The 22,117-nt window shown below is 34.6% G+C and overlaps 1 protein-coding gene and 1 pseudogene across 2 annotated transcripts; both read right to left on the bottom strand.

The window, feature by feature from the left end:
- Positions 1–10,596: 10,596 nt before the first annotated feature.
- Positions 10,597–11,295, bottom strand: LOC149140446 (alcohol dehydrogenase 1-like). The gene is made up of 2 exons (XM_089449834.1): positions 11,033–11,295; positions 10,597–10,886 (listed from the first exon to the last, which is right to left on the bottom strand). Exons 1-2 carry the CDS (start codon positions 11,060–11,062, stop codon positions 10,671–10,673), a joined length of 246 nt encoding a protein of 81 aa, XP_089305960.1. The 5' UTR covers positions 11,063–11,295; the 3' UTR covers positions 10,597–10,670.
- Positions 11,296–13,237: 1,942 nt separating this feature from the next.
- On the bottom strand, positions 13,238–14,788 carry LOC149140445 (12-oxophytodienoate reductase 1-like; annotated as a pseudogene). The gene is made up of 3 exons (XR_016264398.1): positions 14,610–14,788; positions 14,139–14,318; positions 13,238–13,939 (listed from the first exon to the last, which is right to left on the bottom strand). The product of XR_016264398.1 is annotated as a 12-oxophytodienoate reductase 1-like (transcript).
- Between the last annotated feature and the right edge of the window lie 7,329 nt (positions 14,789–22,117).

Here is a 22,117-nt window from a genome sequence, read left to right as displayed (position 1 = left end):
ACATTCATTTCATTTGATTGTTCCCACCAATATCTGGTTACAAAATTTGTTATTTGACGTAAAATTTTAACGTTTGTATCATTGTTAACTAATGGAGCTTTACTTGATATTCATTAAATTGTTGTTGCGAAGGTTTTTCCCATGGACCGTTGATCAAAATACTAGGGTACTTTCAATTTTTTATTTTTTATTTTTTATTTTTATTTATTATTATTATTATTATTATTATTATTATTATTTATTTTACGGATGGTGATATATTTTCATACAATTTTTTGCAGTTCATCAGAATTATTATTTTTTTTTTTAGAGATTACTTCCATAATTTTGTTAGTTGGAGTTGTCCTTTCTAGGAAAGAAAATTAATTAGAATGGATAACAAAAATCAAGAGTGCATTGATTTTTAATGATTTGTGGCAAGATGTTTGCCAAGGCAAAAAGGACAGAGATGATAAAGAAATTGCACCAGAACCTCCAAATGATGAAAAACAACGTGCCATCTGCGAAGTCAAGAACAATAAATCCTATGTTATGATTACAACATCATTCTTAGAAGAGGTAATCATATGCATTCATTCCTGTAAGACAAAATATGAAGCATTAGACATTTTAAAGGAAATCTATGATTCACATTCAGAATTAGAGATTATTCAGTTGTTATTGAAGTTATTTAATTTGGACATGAAGGACAATGATCTAATGAGATTAGCTTCTAAAATTAAAGCTATTTTCCATGACATAGAAGCCACAAGTGTTAAAGTAGACTTACAATTAATTGCCTTCATCAAGGCCCTACACCCTGCATATTCTCACTACTTGGAATCTCTCCAAGCTAGTGGAAAACTAAAGGACATTACTTTTGATAAACTAGTGAATAAAATTGCAAAATGAGAAAAGGAGTTTGGGAAGAAAGAGTTAGTTTCTAATTCAAATATAGAAACCTTGTGCCATGCACAAAAGGAACATAAATCACAAGGTGAATCTACCAAAGGTGGCAAGAATCCTAGAGGTCAAGGAAGAAGAAAATTTAGAGGCGGGGGGGCAACAATAACAACAATCAAGGTGATGGACAACAAAATGACCAGACATTGAAGAATTTTCAATCTAATAAACCAAATATTAGATGGTATAGATGTGGAAAAATGGTCATAGTTTAGTTAATTGCAGGGTTCCTTGGGAGAAGATTAATAATGAAAAGAAAGAGCCAAGTAATGACAAGACAAAGAAACCACCTTCTAACAAAAGTAAAACAAATGAATTTTCTCATTATATAGTTGCTCACTGCAATTTCAACATTGATAATGTTTTTAATATTGCATTTTCTTCATGGGAAGATAGTTGGATTTTAGATTCAGGTGTTAACTGTCATATGACATTCCAGAAAGATCCTTTTGAAAGTTTCAGTGATAATGTTGATGGTGTTGTATATTTTGCTGATAAATCTGAAGTTAAACCACCAGGAATTGGATCAATTAGATTAAATATTTCACATTTAGCAAATTATGTTTTAAAGGATGTTTTTTATATACCACAATTTCAGAGGAACTTAATGTCTCTCATTCATATAAGACAGCAGGGACATTCAATCCATATTTTTGATAGCATTATTGAAATCCGTAGAGCAAGTGATAATTCAGTAATTATGACTAGTGTTGAAATAGGTACACTGTTGAAATTAAATAGTACTCTATCTACTACACAATTTGCTACAAATTCAGCTCTATTAGTGCAGTAAAATAATCTTTTGCCTTCTATTTTATTATGGCATACATGATTTGGTCACATCAACTATAACATCATTAGAATTATGAAAGAGAAAGGCATTAAAGGTCTCCCTACTATTCCAAGAAAGCTCTCACCATGTGATGCTTGCATTTTGGGAAAACATTTTAAACAACCATTTCATAGTTTTGTTTCTAGATATTCCAGAAAATGATGTCTCATACATTGAGATTTATGTGGACCTATGCCTTTACCAACTGTCAATGGAAATAAATATATACTCACCTTTATTGATGACTATTTGAGGATGTGTTGGGTTTATCTTTTGAAAGAAAAGTCACAAGTTTTTGATATGTTTAAAACATTCATATTATGGTTAAAAATGAAATTCAACAGAATATTGGTACATTACGGATAGATAGTGGAGGTGAATATACTTCTAAATATTTTGAAAAATATTTAAGAGATAACGACATCAAACACCAAACTATTATTTCATATAATCCACAACAAAATGGTGTCGTAGAAAGGATGAATAGGACTTTGCTTAACATGGTTAGATCAATGATGTTTTTCAAAAATGTAAAGTTAACGTTTTGGGGAGAAACGGTACTCTGTTCAGCCTACATTAAAAATAGATGTCCTTCTTCTATCATCAACAACAAATTACCATATGAACTTTGGTACAACAGGTTACCAGCAGTTCATCATTTTAAAGTTTTTGGATCTACTTGATATGCACTTACTCCTAAGCATCAAAGAAACAAATTAAATGCTAGAAGTTGAAAGTGTATTTTTCTGGGTTATTCCAGTACTTCAAAAGCATATAGATTATATGATGAAGAAAACATAAAATTTATTCTTTCCAGAGATGTCATTTTTTATAATCCGCAAAATATTTCTCCATTGTTGATCGACAACTTGCTCACTTAGAGAAATTTACATCCAAGAAATTTTATTTTGAATATGAAAATACAGTTCCACATATTGAAGGGGGGGTTCCCATTCTAGATCAGTATGTGGGTTTTCCATAATGTTTTGCAGAGAAGAAGTACTTTGTGCAGCCTACATTAAAAATAGATGTCCTTCTGTCATCAACAACAAATCACCATATTCACTTTGGTACAACAGGTTACCAACAGTTCAACATTTTAAAGTTTTTGGATCTACTTGTTATGCACTTATTCCGAAGCATTAAAGAAACAAATTAGATGCCAAAAGTCAAAAGTGTATTTTTCTGGGATATTTAAGTACTTCAAAAGCATACAAGTTATATGATGAAGAAAACAAAAAAATTATTCTTTCTAGAGATGTCATTTTTTTAGAATATGCAAAATATTTCTCCGCTATTGATTGACAACTTGCTCACTTAAAGAAATTTACATCCAAGAAATTTTATTTTGAATCTGAAAATATAGTTCCACATACTAAAGGGGGGGTTCCCATTCTGAATCAATCTGTGGGTTTTCCATCTTTAATTCATGAAGGTCTTTCCACTGAGGAAAAATTGGAAGATAATGTTGTTTCTGTATAGTCAGAAAGTGTTCATGAAGAACATGTACTTCAAGATGAGCAACCCTCACAACCACTTCAACGATCTTGAGAAGATCCACTCGCATTCGCAAAATTCCAAGCAAATATGATGATTATGAGACACGAAACTCTCCTAAAAGTGATGTTTCTCATGATTGTGAATATAATTATTCCACAATTAGTGAACCTATTTATTTTGAAGAAGCTGCCAATTGTGATGAATGGAAGGATGCAATGAAGAAATAATATGATGCCCTTATAAAAAAATAGCACATGGAGGTTGGTGGATCCTCCTACTAGCATCGAACCTATTGGTTGTAAATGGGTCAATAAATTCAAGTATAAAGGACATGGTTCACTTGAAAAATACAATGCCAGACGTGTACCTAAAGGCTATGATTAGAAGGAAGGTGTTGATTATACAAAGACTTTTTCTCCTACAACAAAATGGGGCACAATCAGAACTTTGTTTTCTCTTGCAACACAAAAAGGATGGAAGATACATCATATGGATGTGAAAACAACATTTTTGAATGGATATTTGAAAGAGGATGTCTACATGTTTCAGCCTGAGGGTTTTGTTGTCAAAGACAAAGAAAATAAGGTATGAAAATTGGTAAAGGAATTATATGGACTGAAACAAGCATCTAATGCTTAGTATGAAAAATTAACTGAACACCTCCTTAAGCTGAATTACAAAAATTTTAACCTATATGATGCAACTTTATTTGTCAAGAATATTGGAAAATATGTTGTATATCTAGTTGTCTATGTTAATGATTTGATGATTATAGGGAACAATGATAATTATTATATAACGTCTATTAAAAGGGAGCTGTAGAAAAATTTTGACATGTCAGATTTAGGTTTGTTTCATTATTATTTAGGAATTGAAGTTGATCAACAACCCAAGCATATTTTTATTTCTCAGAAGAAGTATGTTGGATAGATTTTGAACAGATTTTGGATGCAGGATTGTAATCTTGTTTCTACACCTATGGAGCATAATTTGAAACTTACTTTTACTGAAGGAAGTGCATTTGATGATCCAACATAGTACATGCAACTTGTTGGAAGTTTAATTTTTTTAACCACTACTAGACCTTACATTAATTTTGTTGTAGGGATACTTTCTAGGTTCATGCATAAACCCTATAAAGGTCATTGGAATGCAACAAAGAGAGTGTTGAAATACTTGAAGGGCACTCAAACTTTTGGCATCAAATACTCCAAAGTTGCAGATTTCCAACTCACTGCATATTTAGACTCAAACTTTGATGGTGATAAAGAGAATGGGGTATCTACCTTTGGTTATTTGATGAACCTTGGATCAACAACCATTGTTGGAGGTCACACAAGGAATATGTACCTCCTGATTCTACCACTAAAGCTGAATATGTTGCAGCAGCTCAAGCCACAAAATAAATCATTTGGCTTCACAAGATACTTGAAGACTTGCAGGAGAAGCAGAAAGATTCAACTCCTTTATTTGTCGATAATTCTTTTGCAATTCAGTTGGCCAAGAATCCAAAGTTTCATGATCAAAGCAAGCACATCAACACGAAGTATCACTTGATTCAACATTATATAGAGGCCAAAGTTATTCATCTAACACATTGTCCTACTTGAGAAGATATAGAAGATATATTCACCAAAGCACTAGCATTATAGGAAATTTCAACTTAAAAGTGGCCTCCTAAGGAAAAATAATAAAATAATAGTTATGAATTTTGGAGGGAAAAGAAGAAAACTATTTTTTTCATTGTATTTTTGGCTTATCTCCTTATAAGTTTACTCAAATTTCAAGTGTAGACATTCATTGGATGCGGATTTAAATTCTGCATCCAACGAGTACCCATTATGCATACTTTTGAGAAGATAATAATTACAATTAATAATAATAATAATTATCATCCAACGAGTACCATTATTGTAATAATAATAATTACAATTAATATTAATAATAATTATCATATTAAATTAAAAGTAACTAATTATTAAAACATTAAAATTAATTAATTAAAATTAATATTAATATTAATTTTTAATTATGATAATTTATATTAATTTAAATCAATTAATTAACTCATCATTAAAAAGAGAGCCAACATCTCAAAAAAAAAAAAAATTATTATTATTCAAAAAAGAGAGCCGACATTCATCTTAATTTACTCTCCTCATTACTATTTAATCTCTCAATTAAGCTCCTCTTCTATCAAACATTCAAGTTGTCCTAATGATGGATCCCGGTTGGGATTTGAAACGTTGGCAGAAAATGGTTCTTACTGTGGATTCTCCGGTAACTAAGTCAAATGAAGATTAACATTAATTTAGCATCAACCATGGTCAACATTAATGTAACAAAGTAATAACAGTCAATCATGATAGACCAAGGTCAACCATAATATTTCCTCTTAATCCCTAGTCAGCCATAGTAATCATTGTCAATCATGGTCAACTAAGGTCAATCACAATCTGCCTTGACCAAAAATGGGCAACCCCATCAACCAACTTCAGCCATTAATGTAACCATTTTTGTAACATTAATGTATAATTAACATTAACGTTAATGTAACATCAATCATGGTCCCCCGGATGCGGGTGTCTTTGACGTATGAGCGGCAGGTGGCTCGTCACATGGGCAGCTGTCAGCCCGGACGAGCCACCATATACCAGCACGCTGATGCATTTACTGTGACGGAGGGTGAAGCCATCGGGAGGTTAAGTCTGGCTCAAGCGCCATTCAATGCGGAAGGAGATTTTCTTGGGATGTCAAGTCTGGTTCAGGCGCCATTCAATGCGCAGCATCGGACAGGGAGAATGGAGCTCAATAAGTTCGAACCCCATGTTGCATTCCCGCATTCTTCCAAGCGGCTTGAGCAAATTCTGGCAGAGACAGAACATTCTCTGGCAAGGTGTAAGCTTTCTCAGAGGGAAACTGTTACGGGAGGCAGTCGAAGGATGCCAATTGAGAGGCTCAGGATGAGCAGTCGACGCGGCGGTTCTAGGGGTCGCTCTGCTACTCAGAGGCCCGCCATTTCGCCCTCCTCCTCAGTGGAAATTACTTCTGAGCAGAACAGAAGTCCGAGCAGAACAGTTGGCCGTAGAAATGAAAGAGGCAGGGGAGAAATCCTGGATTGCGGTCACAGGGAGCATCCAGCCGTCAGATATCGCATCCCCTGCACGCTGGAGAATAATACGCTCATCGTTTCAGTCACTGTGGAGCATTGCAGCGACCTCCGGGGGCCAAGGGACGACCTGACAGTGCCAAGGGTGGATATGCAGGTTCCCAGAGTTGATATGAGGCGACCCACTCAAGCTGAAGAGGCCGGCCCCAGTGAGCCGGCTCAGAGGATGATGCGCCCAGACGCGGAGGAAGATAAGAAGCTCAAAGGTTTAGCGACGGATGAGCCTCACACTACTGATGAGGATTAGCTCAGAAGCCTCTCTGTTCTCACGGCCAGGAACGCTACTCTCGGTCCATCTCTTTCTGCTTACTTTGTTTGTCTGTTATGGGGTCAATGTCCACCGTGAAGGTTTATGTGTCTACAATGTCAGTCTACGTGTCAACTATGTCAAGTTATGGGTCCATCGTGTCAAGTTATATGTCCACTGTGTTGGCTCAAAAGCCTGTTGTGTCGATTTAAATGTTGGTTATGTCGGAAGGAAGAAACTGGTCCCTTTTTGCACCAGTGTTGCTCTGAATGGCTAATCATGGGAAAATCTCTTCGGAGATGCGAGGCCACGGCCCTTTTGTAAAATTGGATGTAATTTTGGTTTTTTGTAATATAAATTAGCGCAGTCTTATGGAGAAAAAAAAACATCAATCATGGTCAACATTAATCTAACAATGTAACATTGTTAGATTCATGTAACATGAATACATCGTCACATTAATAGTTGACCATGGCCAACCTCGATCAACCCTCTTCAAAATTGGTCAACCTTGTCAACCATGATTAAACTTATCAACCCTCTTCAACCATGGTTAATGAATTCGCCCCACACATATTGGTTGTCAACTGACATAACAACATTAGTAAATGTGGTTGACATGTGACATTTTTCACCTTGTATACGTCAATTGGCTTATAAATATGATACCGATAGGCATATATCAACCACATTTACTAGTGTGGTTGTGCTAGTAAACTAATTTATAATAAATAAAGTATACAAACATCCAATTGATGTACATCCAAATGGAATGCAATATCACTTGTATCATCTTGTATAGTCATTACAAACAAATGGTCTACATAGAAGCACATGTCCCAAGAATATTGTTACCGAAGTTGCATAGGTTTTAGCAAGGACTGCAACAACATGAGATCATAAACACAAATCAACCATGTTCTCTAATTATTTTGTGTTTTGGGGTTTTGAGGTTGGAATCTGGGTGATACAATTGTATGTGAGATTATAATTTTTGGTTGTTTAAAATAAGTTTTTTTTACTTTATAAATGTATTCAGCACCCTAAAAACCTCTAGAATACCTAAATTGTATAAATTACACAACTCAAACTTGTAATTTCAAATTTGACAAAAACAAATATACTAGCAATTGTCCCAAAAGGTACAAAGAGAGGCCGATAGGATTAGTGAAAGGAAGAAAGTTCTATAGATAGTCAAGCATATATAAAGGCAAGTAGTGACGAAGGCAATAACCACGTTGACCATCCTTAGGATTAGTGAAAGGAAGAAAGTTCTATAGATAGTCAAGCATATATAAAGGTAAGTAGTGACGAAGGCAATAACCACGTTGACCATCCTGTACCAGTACATTTGATATTAGAAGAACAAAACCAAAACCAAACCATTCATATTAATATAGTAAGTGTAGAACGCGTTCATACTTAAAGCTAAATAGGTTCAATAGACGATTTTTTTTCTAAATGAAAAGTAAATTACAACGTTGTACATGGTAAATGAAAAGTGGAGAAATTTGTGATTTGCAAATGTTAAAACAAATCACTTACATTATTGGTTGACAGTAGAACTAAAACATTAACATTATTAAAATTTTGAAACCGATTTTAAATTCATGTATTGTATTTTTCAAAGTATTTTGTTTTACATACTTAAGTCCTCAAATATAGTGGTTTTAGATTCCATTTTGGCAAACCCACCATTCAAAACAATATGTATTTCTCTGGCCCTCAAAGCAAGCTTTTAGCACTTATTAATCTATGCTCTGTCCAAGCTACAATTCAAACTTTCATTTTCAAGCATTTTAAGAGGCAAAACAGTGCAAATATTTTAAATGTTCTATTTACTTGTCTGAATTTCTACAAATAAAATATATATCTTACATCCCCACCCCACCTTTAAGGGGTTTAAAAAGAAGAAAGAGCGCTCTCAAAAAAATTAGAAACCTTTAATATAAGATGAATTTTTAAAAATTTACATCAAGAATTTGATTCTGGAAATTTCTGCAATCCCTACACATCCTTCCTTTAAAGGGCATTTTACAATTTGGCTTTCCAAAAATGGAAATAGTCTCAACCAAAATTTTCAGTTATACTTTAATCTGTGTCTCCAGATAACAACTCCCAATGATCGCCAGTTCACACAGAACATTGGTCACACACCAATTGCCCCCACTTAACACTGCTTATGCATCACTCATTCGCAATAGGTTAACAGGTTTCTTTGATATCCAATTCTAACAATAGTTTTAGACCATCTTTGTGTTTTGCTTCCTCACATAATCTGTGTCTCCAGATATTTTTCCTTCTACACTCCCATACTCCCATACACTCGTTTTCCTTCTACTCAGACCAATCATCTTCAACTTTGATTTCAAACCAAGAAAGGGGTTCAAGGTTTCTACAATTTCAAATTCAATTAAAATGATTTCAGTTTCTTGGAATTTTCTCTGGAGAAATCTTTGCTGCCCCAAAACTGTTTATACCCTTTTCCATAAGTAGGATACATACGCAGCGACATTTTTCACTCAAACCCTGAAAAAGAACAAGCCTTCAGGGAATTTCGTCTGGATCTTTTATCATTAATGTAAACAAAGAAACACAATCTATAAATTACCACTGTTTTCTTGAAAAAGGAATCAGAAGAATTTACATTTTAAATTGCAAATATGAATACTTTCGAAATTGTGATGAGTTTCTTCTTCCGTATCTATCACATAAGTAGTTTTAGTGCCACCCCATTGTTGGCCACTCTTCGCCGCTACATCTGTAACCTGGACACTTTTCCTACTTCAATCGCCCTGCACAGTTCAGATCTCTCTTGCCACAGGATCTACGCATCAATTCTGCACTCAATGGCTCCACAATTATAGCCCCAAGCATAATTTGTCAGGGATTACCCTAGATTTGTCACGGTAACAATCTAGAAAGCAAATACTCAAAACTAATTGATTGAATATATATATATATATATATATATATATATATATATATATATATCTATATATATATATATATATATATATATATCTATATATATATATATATATATATAACAATAGTGTGGAGATATTTCAACGAGGCTTGTCAAGGTAATCCCAGCTATTGTGGATCATGAGGCATTACTTTAAGAGACAATTACGAGATCAGTTTCAAAGCAGAGCTGTAGGAGATGGATCAAACAACAGAGCAGAACTTTATGCTTTTTGGTAGATTCTGAAAATAGCAATAGAGAAAGGTTTAAATTGTCTACAGGTGATAAGAGATTCCAAACACATTGCAGAGAGGTCAAATGGAAATTTCAATCAGGAAAATTTGCAGCTGGCCCATCATTGGACGGAATCAGAGAAGCAAGGAAAAATTCCATGTCATTATCTTTTCAGCATGTCTGCAAGGGATAAATATGAAGGCTGATATATTGTTCAAGTAAGCACTAAGGATGCAGAACAGATGGATGGAGATGATTGAATACCCCATCTGGACCTTCTCATTCAATCTATTTCTAATCAAGCTATTATAGTAATGACCTTTTGGATGGCTGTTTTGGAAGCAGTGTCAAAACTTAAACATCATACTTACCCTAAAATTTTTATAACTGTTTACATGCTTTCAGGACTTTAATTGCATACCATAGTTACACATAAAATCCACGACATTAATCACATAACAGTTTGAAATAGTTTAGCATGCCTTCATAACATTGGAGATATTCCAACTGTGTTCATATTTGTCACTAATCCTGGATGACTTTAATTACAGTTCTCAGACCCTCTCCTTTAAGCATGTGATCAAATACCTTGTTGATGTCAGCAAAAGAAACCTTGTCTGTAACAAATTTATCTAGTTCAAGCTCCTGCAAATTTAACAATCAAGGAAGGAAAGATTAAAACCGTAATTATAACTCTAATTAGATATGATAAGCATAGATTGCTCCCGTCATGGTACGGACAAAAAAAAAAACAACTGGGAAATATGACCACACAGTATTATCTACAATTATGGTTTGAATAAGCTGTTACAACTATGTTATGAAGCCTTACCCCATTCAAATACATCTCTACAAGGCCTGGCAAATCAGTACGAGGCTTATAATTTCCAAAGAAGGTTCCTTTCAACGTTTTCTCGCTCAGAAAGTTTACAGGATTCGTTTTAAAGATTGCGTCTGAACGAGGGACCCCTGTTAAAACGGCTACACCCCAACCCTGCAAAAACAGAACTCTGATATCAAACATATGCATTGCCTGCATTTTCTTAATTAAATCGAAGCAATCAGTTTAAACTTTAAAGCTACAGCTTAGAATTGAAATGATTGATGTATCTTAAACCAAAGGAAACCAAGAGCTAGTACATCGTGGCAGCATTCCAAAGCTTGAACCATGGCCTCAATACTCCCTGTGCATTCGACGCTGCAGTCCACCCCTCCATCAGTTTTTTCCACAATTACCTGTAAACATTTTTTATAAGTGTTTGGAAATTAAGAGTCTACACTGCTTTGAATGGATGGTGAATGAGTGCACTCCATGCGAAAACTTAAAATCTCCCCCACCTAAGTACTAAAGTACCACACTAGTCAAAAGCAACCAATACTCTGATCTGGGAGAGAGTTTGATGATCATTTTGGGCAGTCAACGTACCTGCTGAATAGGTTTTTCGTACTCTTTAGGGTTTATAAATTTCGTTACTCCAAATTGTTTTGCTGAGAAAGGAAAGATTACAAGAAAGGGTTAAAAAGGCAATTCTACAAGTCAACATATCAACATATGTACACAGATTTTCCAATAATGGAAGTGGGAAATATACAATTACCTCGTTCATATCTCTCATTATTGAAATCGATTCAAATTATTCGAGCAGCTCCTGCAATTCTTGCACCTTCACAAGCCTGCGTAGTTAAACTCGGGTCAGAAGGCTAACATATAATTAAACTCTACCCTCATCATATTGGTCCCAATGAAAATGCAGGTAGGGGAAGTGAACAGAATAGTCCCTAGAAAAAGGTTTGAGGACTTTAAAACTGCAACATATACTAATATGCATACAGTGGAACATAAAGAGGGCACTTGTTATTAGTACTTACAGCAAGCCCAACAGCCCCCAGGCCAAATACTGCTACTATCGAACCCTTCTTGGGTTTGCCTGCGTTCAAAGTAGCACCCATCCCTGATTCCACAACAGAGAAGAATTTTACACAACAATTCCAGTCAAAGAAACCATTATCTTTACACTGGACATTAACGTCTGCTCATTATCACAAAAGTAACAACAATCAGAAAACCGTGGGCCTGCATAAGAGTCCCATATTACAGAATGAAAATGCATATAGATAAAGATTACTCTTAGGCCACAACAATAACCGAAATCAATACCCTATGTCTATATGCCAGATTATTGTAACCAACAGGGACAGAGCCAGACAAGTGGTTGCCAGACACATTAAGAAAGCTCAACTTGAGGTTATCTAATTCAAGGGGTATTTCCCCTGAAAGCAAATTGTTTGAGAGGTTAAGGCTGTTAAGAACAGGCAACAACCCAAGTGACGCAGTAATTGATCATGTGATCTTGTTGTTGGCAAGGTTAAGCTGAGAAAGACCTTTCCATGATATTATCGTTCTTGGAAGCTCCCCATGCAACATATTGTGATAAAGAGAAAGCCACGACAGTGAGGATAAGTTAGTAAGTTCCACTAGGATAGTCCCTGATATATTGTTGTGACTGGTCAGAAACTTGTTGAGAGTCCACAATTGTCCAATGCCAGAGGGAATACTTCAGCTGATTTGATTAATGCGTGTGTAAACTAAAATGGTAGAACGTAAAAGTAGGGTATTGGTCCGTAGTAGGCTCTTGATCTAGTCTAAAAACTGTATGCATATTCGTTGCACAGACAAGATTCCTTTGTGATTTCAGAAATGGAATTATTTACATGCCGTACATGCAAGATTTGGTTGCAGAACTATTTCAAACCAAGTGTTTAGCCATAAAATACCAAAATGCATATATGTATACTACAAGGAAAAGGAAAACGCCCAACCTATTTACTGATTACATTCACAGCCATACAAAACTCTGTGGAGAATATAACCACTGTAAATTATGAAGAGAAATTTAAACACTGTAATTCCATGAATTGCATAAATAGATCTTAACAAAACGAGAACAAAACAACAGAGTTTGGTACTAATATTATTTATATGATTTTTTTAATGGATAAAGTATATAGCTATTCAAATCTATCTCTCCCTGTATAATTTGAATTTGATGCTTATTAGATATTCACATTTTGATTTTGAGATGAAAAGTTTGCAACAACTACTGGAAAATTTTATATCAACCTAATTTATTTGAAAAAAAACAATAACTAAAAACCGTCCATATTAGAACAGCATTACTCAATATAGATTTCAACATGAAAGAAACAAATAATAAACACTTACAAATTTTGTATCAAAAATATTTATTTAAAAAAATAAAAGTACAATAGCTAAATATCTTCATCTAGAAATAACTACTGAAGGTAGATATCAATATACCACATGAATGAGAAGGAAACCAGTACTGAAAATACAGATGGGTTTTCAGAATTGTATTGAAGAGCCCCTCTCTAACCTAAATAATAGCAATGAGGGTGGGGTTTCTTTTGGAGGATGTGATTGAAGTTTATATCCATGGAAAGTTCACTCCAGGAATGGATAGTCTGTGTAGCCAACTACAGGATCAGGTATGTAAAAAGTGTTCCTGTTGTATTTGTTGAGAGGGGCATTTAACTCGAATCTTCTAGGCAAATCTGGGTTGGCCAGAAAAATTCGACCGTAAACTACAAGATCAGCCTTGCTGCTTGCAATTGCTGCATTTCCATCTTCTCTGTCATAACCCCCTGCAACCAAGAATGACCCCTTGAACGCCTTCCTCATTAGAAGCAGACTCTTGTTTGTTGCAACAGGTTCAAATGAAGTTACCAGTCTGGGCTCTACATAGTGGGCATACAGGATATTGTATTTATTTAAGGCTTCGGCCATGTAAAGCACCAGCGCCTCAGGATCTTAGTCACTGGATTCTAGATATTGTGCAAATGGAGAGAGCCGTATTCCCACTCGCTCTGCTCCAATTTCATTTGCCACTGCTTCAACAACCTCCAGAGGAAACCTGCACCGGTTCTCAAGTGTCCCACCATACTGATCTGCTCTGTTATTAATGCTGTCTTTCATAAATTGATCAAGAAGGTATCCATGAGCACCATGAATTTCCACACCATCAAAACCTGCCACAATGTCATCAAAACTATGAATGGAAAAATACCACACTTCCCTATTTATTTGCCTTCCGAGGAAGAAAACAGCCCTGTGACCTATTAAGAAAATATTCGAATTCTTTCTTGGATAAAGATTTTTCCTACAGCCTGTGTACTATGTGTGCAAATATCTAAATGCCAAATTTGCGATTTATTAAAGAACATTCACCTGCTTTAATAGCATTTCTGGCAGCAAGACGAAAGTCATTAATAATCCGAGGAATCTCCTCTGTTTTTAGAGCTCGAGGAGTGGAATAATTTGCAACATCTTTGCCGTTGGGTAACAAAATCTGTCCCGATATTTTTCTATCTGTTGATGAAATGGGAGCCTGGCCATTGGGTTGATAATCTGCATTTCATAGACCCACTCAGCCATTTCTATTCAAAGAAACTGACAGCAATTGTTCAAAAAAACTGATCTAATGCAAATTTATTAGGGCAAGAATTAAGAGTTGTCGCTACCCAATTTTCATTATGAGATGCCATGGCCAAATGAACCCCAACATACAGTGCTATTATTAATATAGTGGGAATCATGCTTTGGAAACAAATCAACAGAACTCACTCCACACAGATCTGTCAAGTGGGTACATGAAAGGAATTAATGGATAGCAATGTAATGCAGAGCATAGATACTTACCCACATGGGAAGCCCTTCCAGTGTGCCAAATCTGACAGAAGAAAATGCCCCCTTTCTCATGGACGCCATTGACAATGGGTTTCCAGGCTTGCACCTGCTCCTCGGTCCAAATTCCAGGCGCATCTGGGTACCTGTTAGTTACACACCTCATCATGGTCATCATCATTTGGGGTTTAAATCGTTATATTTTTCGATTACCAAGAGAGATCCCAGTTAACAAGATACGTATTGGGATAACGCAGGTCTGGGGATAACCATAGAGTTCCCGTAAGTCTCAGGACAATCTCACAGTAGACAGTGAAGGAGATATCAGCAAAGCGTTTACCTGTAACAACATAGACTCGTTTACTTGTAACAATGAGGACGATGGTTCTCGAGCTCTCCGCCGATAACAACCCTCCGCCCATAACAGAAATGAAGGCCATGTTCCGCCCGTAACTGAAGGATGAAGGCCATGACGAGTAACTGAAGGAGGAAAAGCGTGACGAATATCACGAAATGTGCACAGATGTCAGTAGAGAGCGGCCCTAAAAAAACTGTGCACAGATGTTAGATGTACATTCTCGTCTAAAGAATGCCAGGGGTTAATCTCTCAAAGAAAAGAAGCACGGGAGACAAAGGGAAGGGAGAAACCCATCGATGGCATTACTGTCCACGTGTCAGCACGGGAGAAAAAGGGACGACGAAAGTCTGTTCCAAAGGGAAGGCCTATCGGCCTAAAAATGTTAAAAAATAAGAGTATGGCCAAATCATTAATGCAATTATATTTATAACAACCAGTTATTTCAATACAATGTGTATAATTTATATGGCAACATTGTACCCTTCCTCTAGCATTTGTGATTGCCACTTAGTATTTACTCTCACTTATAAGAAACAAACGATGGTCTTCATCCACCATCACCATTTGAACCCAATTTTGTTGAATTCCTTACCATCAACATAGGAGACTAAATATTTAGTGCAACACTGAAGAGAACAATAAAGTTATCGGAATGAGAATATCAATTATCAAAGTCCAATTTAATAGCTAGTTATAGCCAAATCAGGTCGACATACAGTTTTAGGTTTTTCAATTGTTTAAATATATATATATATATATATATATATATATATTTTGAAGTGAAAATAAAAATAAAAACACTTACACTATTAACCGAAACTTATCACTTTAATATTTGAAATGAGATTTCTCAAAAATGTGCGGACTACTTAAATTTAAAGTCGAAGTTTGGTACTTTCCTGGTCCTTACGATTCGTCGCGGCACCTTGGGGCCGCAGTATTTGGAGTACGGCGGATTAGTTTATGATTAGTAAAAAAAAATACCTCCTAATTATCAGCTTTGGGTTGCAAAAGTTGTTCGAGTTTGACATTAACCATTTTTATAATTTATGGGGTGCTTTGCAAAATAATTTATATTTTCGCCTATATTTTTTTTAATTATTTGATTTTCAATAATTATTAAATAAATGAGAGACTTTTAACTTCTAATTAATATTTTAAAATATTTTTAATAATAAGAAATTTATATTAAAATAGTTATATGCTTCTATTTTTTTAATTAAATTGATTATTTGAAAAATGTTATATAAATGTGTAATATATAAATATAAGTTTTTTTAAACATGTAGTATTAGTAGGCCATGGTATTGAGCCATAATATTGTAACAAAATCTATTCATGATAAATAGGGTAAATCTCCATATTTAAAAATTTTGTTGCATGTTTTTTAAGATATGTATATGTTTAATTCGATATTAATTTTATTATTATTATTATTAATTTAAAATAAGTTATAATTTAGCTAATTTTGTATGATTTTTGATGTTTTGCACTATAAAATGTATCACGAGGTTATAAGTGTTTTGATGCTTATAGTGATTTACTAAAAATTTAATTGATGTTAAGTCTAACTAATAAACTAAATGTCAGATACTTTTTTAGTTAATTTCGCCCAAAATTGGGTAGATATTTTTAAGAATCCTAAGTTTAATTTGTTTAATCTACAAATTGTAAGTGTCTCCTGGGTTTTTAAGGGTGTCAATCCATTTATGTGTTCAAAAATGCATTTTAAACAACAATAAATCACAATTTTGGTAGAAATTGTTTTGTCAAATTCCCAAATCATTTGGTCCATTACTTAGACTGCTATTTTAATTTATATGATTGTACTGATATAACAATGATCAAGAATCTTAATTTATAAATTGTTTTGTCAAATTCCCAAATCATTTGGTCCATTACTTAGACTGTTATTTTAATTTATATGATTGTACCAGTATAACAATGATCAAGAATCTTAATTTATTGATTGCACTAGTACAATAATTGCCCATAATCGTGATACAAAGGTTTGTTTTGGAATAGAGCTTTCATATATTTAATTTGATTATCAATAATTATTAGGTGGATAGTAGGGATTTAACCTTCACATAATATTCTAGAATATTCATAGTATATACACAAATCAAAGGTTGAAATTTATCTCCAAAGTAGTTATGTCATTTTCCCTTTTTAATTAAATTGATTAATTAAAAAAATCTGATATGCATAAATGTCATATGAAGTGAGTTATGGTTTTTTGTACATGTGGTATTGATAAACAATGATATTGGTCTATGATAGCGTAACAAAGCCTATTTACAAATTAAAAATCTCTATGGCAAAGCAAGAAAAATTCTTCATGGTTAAAAATATTTTCCATTTTTTTCTAAATATGTTCACATTTTATATTAATTCTTTTTTATAATCAATAATAATAATATAATTTAGTTAGTTTTTATAATTTTTTAATTTCAAGAACATGATATGTATAATGAAATAAGTTTTTGATGCTTATTATAGATTAGTGATTATCAATGTTTCCTAGTCATTTAATTTATATGACTTAACCCAAATGTCAAACAACGTTTATTGAATAGGTTATATATTCACCAAATCAATTAATAATTTATTAAATCATAATATAAACAAAAAAATATCCACAATTTGATTAACATCCACTAAGACCATAATGTTCTATCTAACCTTAACAAAGTAAGAGATTAATAGACATTCATGGTATCTAGATCACCGTAGTTTTGCCGACATAATAAGTTAAGAAGGCTGATAGTGTGGGAAAGATTTAAAAAATTAGAATGGATGTGGGTAAGACTAGAAAATCTAAGAGAAAGAGCTTTTCATCTTTAACCCTCTTAGTATTGCAAAGGTGGCAAAGTCTTTCATCCCAAGGTGCCTTGGGAGTATACCAACGCTCAATCTCACTTTGAAGCTCATGAGAATTAGTTCTAATATTAGTGATGAGAATTAGTTCTAATATTAGCCATGTTCATTTTCGTCTAGGCATTGGTCAAGACAAAAAGATAATTTTGGTTTTTGAGATTGGGATTGATCACCTCATTATAATACTCCAACTTCATTTTTCCTTCTAACTCTTTATCCTCCCACAACTTATCCTTAAATTTGAAAATAATAATATTTTAGTAGTGTCCTTATTATTCAAGATGATCTCCTCTTTTACCTCCAAATGGTCTAGCCAAGGCTAAACATCCTTATGCCAGCCTCATTTAAATGAGAAGTGAAAATTTTGAATTGAGTTAAAAACAATTTTAAAATACCTCCTACCTTCCATGATGTACAACTTTTTCTTATAAATTAGATACATATATAATTACACAAATTTTATATTCATAAATATAAATACATCTGATTTTATTAAACTCAAATTTATTTATTTATATTTATTAATGATTCACTCAATAATGATATAAACACTAATACATCCACAATTATATGCACATGGCAAAACACTTAAAAATAAAAACTATCATCGATCAAGGGAAAATTGACTGCTATAATCATGTTTTGGCAAGACTAATGAGTGGAAGATCGATTATAATGCAAATATGCCAGTGTCCCCATTTTCTTACTGTTGGCCCATACAGTCATCTAAACTGTCCCAGCCATTTTAAAGGTGTCCCCAGTAGAGACTTATTTCTAAGGCAACGGCGTGACCACAATCTTGTCCTCCAATTTTAGTGAACCTTTGACGACCGCACACTGCTTTTCACTCTTTACAACTCCATAAATTGGTAGTCGGATTCCCTTTCTTTACATAAGGATTCCAATGACGGATTCCCCTCCTTTATATAGAGATTAGAGAGTGCAGTAGTCAAACTCTCAATTGCACTAATCCCATTCATCATTAGCTTGTTAAATAGGTTGTCTTCTATTATTCATGGTTGGGACAGGGAGCAAACGTCATCACCACTCTCTATTCTTCCAAATTATTGAGAATTTTTGCCTCCCTAAAGCCTCATTGTGTTGATGACCTTAGATGGCCTAGACGACTTTTGACTATGAGCAGAGTGAATTCACTAGCTATAATATTTGTACCATTTCCATGTGAATCTTTGATGCTAGGACTATAATGTAAAAGGATGGATTGGCACATGTCATGACATCATCATACTATCCATGAGATAGTATGAGAAACTCATTATCATTAAATAACTCATCTTTCATTTCTTCCAAATAAAGTAAAACACTTAAATGTGAATTAACAATGGAGGAGAATAAAGTGTAAATCCCTGAGAGATGATCATTTAACACGATAACTTTCCAAGAAGCAGAATAGAGTTTAAATCCCTAAGAGATGATTATGTAACACGATAACATTCCAATAAGTGTGGGTGGGAAGGTATTGTTTTCATATGGTTTAAACTAGGGCTTTCCCAGAAGAAGAATAAAGTGTAAATCCCTAAGAGATGATCGTTTAACACGATAACTTTCCAATAAGTAGATACCCCAGTTTCTTTGTCTCCATCGAAGTCTGAATCAGAGTATCCAATCAAACTGAAGTCGCCCACCGGTGTATATTTGATTCTAAAGTCTTGAGTTCCCTTCAAGTACCTTATAACTCTTTTTACAGCAGACCAATGTCCCTCGTAAGGCTTTCTCATAAACCTGGAGAGGATTCCAACAACAAACGAAATGTCTAGTCTGGTAGTAGTTAGGTAGTTGAGACTTCCTACAAGCTGTCTATACTTTGTTGCATCGTCAAATTCTTTTCCTTCAATGGATGTGAGCTTTAAGTTTTGTTCCATTGGAGTAGTCAAAGGATTGCATTCAGTCATGCCAAACCTGTTCAACAGATCTCCAATGTACTTATTTTGAGAAAGGAATATGGACTTTGGATGTTGAGTTACTTCAATACCAAGATAGTAATGAACATAGCCCAAATCAGTCATTTGAAAACCTTTCTCAATTCCCTCTTTCTGGATGCAATGTAGCTTTCATTGTTCCCTGTCATCAAAAGATCATCTACATATACCACAAGATATACAACTATTTTTCCAACCTTCTTGACAAACAAAGTTGCATCATCAAGATCATAATGTTTGAAATTGAGTTTCAGAAGATGCTCAGTTAGCTTTTCATACCAAGCTCGCGGTGCTTGTTTGAAGCCATACAAGGATTTCGCAAGTTTGCATACTTTATGTTCATGTCCTTTCACAGCAAATCCGTCAGGCTGGGACATAAAAACATTCTCTTTTAGATCTCCACTTAAGAACGCAGTTTTTACATCCATTTGATGGACTTTCCAACCGTTCTGAGCTACTAGGGAAAAGAGTGTCCGAATGGTAGCCCATTTTTCTGTGGGGGCAAAAGTCTCCTCATAATCGACCCCTTCCTTCTGTGCAAAACATTTTGCCACAAGCCTGGCTTTGTGCTTGTCAAGTGAGCCATCGACTTTATACTTGTTCTTGTAGACCCACTTGCGGCCAATTGGTTTGGTTCTCAATGGGGGATCAAACAGCTTCCAAGTGCCATTCTTTATCAGAGCATCATACTCCTTTTGCATCGCTTCTTTCCATTCATCATGAGAAGCAGCTTCTTTGAAGGAAGTTGGTTCAAAATATGTAGACAAATTCAATTCAAAACCATAAGAAACATCCATATCAACAGGTGAATCAGAGTCATCTACATCACCTCCATTTTTCCGGTTTGAATTTATAGTTCCTGTCTTTCCAACCTCATCAGGATGAACACTTTCAAGTGTCTTTGTCAGCCATTTTGGGGGACCTTTCTCAGATGGTCCACGCTGCTCCGTTGATTGAGTTGGGACTGAATCAAGATTTAGTCTCCCAATTCTGTCAATCACATCACTCAAAGTATCATCCGTTGTTGGAGTTTCATGCGAGGGAGAGAGTGATTCAGAAGAAGATTCCATAGGTTGATCTAGTATAGGAACCCCCCTTCAAGATGTGGAATCTGATTATCAAATTCTTGAAATTATTTTGCATTTGCGAATCTATCCAAGCGATCAAGTTTCCGCTTAACAACATTGTCAGTTTTGGATGATTCAAGAAAGATTACATCTCTAGATACAACAAACTTTTTATTGACTTCATCATAGAGATGGTATGCTTTGGAGATGTTTGAATACCCTAGGAAGATACACTTACGACTTCTTGCACCAAGTTTGTTTCTATGTACCTTTGGTATCAAGGCATAACACGTGGAACCAAAGACCCTGAGATGCTTTGCCAAAGGAATGTGCCCATACCACATTTCATAAGGAGTCTTGTTTCTAATAGCATTAGATAGACATCTATTCTTTACATATACATCACATAGAACTGCATCAGCCCAAAACATCAATTTTACATTTTTGAAAAACATCATGGAGCGCACCATATTTAAGATTGTCATATTCATTCTTTCACCTACTCCGTTCTGTTGGGGATTATAAGGCATAGTTGTTTGATGTTTGATCCCATGTTGGCAAAGATAGTTTTCAAATTCATTTGAAGTGTATTCTTTTCCATTATCAGTGCGAATAGAGAAAATATGAGATTGTGCATCATTTTCAATCCATGCATGAAAGTTCTTGAATGTTTGAAAAGCATCAGATTTGTTCTTCAATAAATAAGCCCAACACATTTTGGTGTAGTCATCAATAAATGGCATCATATATTTATTTCCATTTGCAGAAGGAACATGCATTGGACCACATAAATCTAAATGAATGAGTTCAAGTTTTCTATGTGCTCTTGAATGTGAGTCATGAAAAGATTGTTTGCTATGCTTTCCTAGAATGAAAGCATCACATTGTTTAAGTTTTCTAGGAATTGTAGGCAAACCAATAACACCATTTTTGTTCAACAAGCGGAGGTTGTCATAGTTCAAGTGTCCACATATAGCATCCCATAATAAACTTGATGGAAATGTACCTTCTTCATAATTAGAATTGTATGAGAAATTTTGTGCATGAGCAGAGGTACCCTGCAGCTTGAGAAGCCTTTCTTCTTCTATCCCCGTCATGACAAGTGAGTGGTCTGAAGCTTTTCTCACCTCAAGCTTGCCATCAAACATATGAATGGAGTGTCCTTGCTGGCAGATGTGGACCAAGGACAACAAGTTTCTCCTCAGTTGTGGGAGATATAGAACATGATGCAGAAGAAAGTCTGGAAGACCAGGAAATTTAAGCCTGATTGTGCCAAGC

Source organism: Pinus tabuliformis, chromosome X (assembly GCF_031772625.1).
Source record: "Pinus tabuliformis cultivar Carrire ecotype Pingquan chromosome X, CPIR1, whole genome shotgun sequence".
Classification (NCBI taxonomy): domain Eukaryota; kingdom Viridiplantae; phylum Streptophyta; class Pinopsida; order Pinales; family Pinaceae; genus Pinus; species Pinus tabuliformis.
Note: the sequence above shows the minus strand (reverse complement) of the source record. Positions and strands in the feature narration are given on the sequence as shown.

What these genes read in the sequence shown, in the direction of transcription:
- LOC149140446 (XM_089449834.1), bottom strand. Translation starts at nt 11,062, where the DNA reads ATGGTTCAAGCTTTGGAATGCTGCCACGAT. An exon ending in CTTTGGAATGCTGCCACGAT is followed by an intron (nt 10,887 to 11,032) that starts GTACTAGCTCTT and finishes CTGTTTTTGCAG; the next exon opens with GGTTGGGGTGTAGCCGTTTT.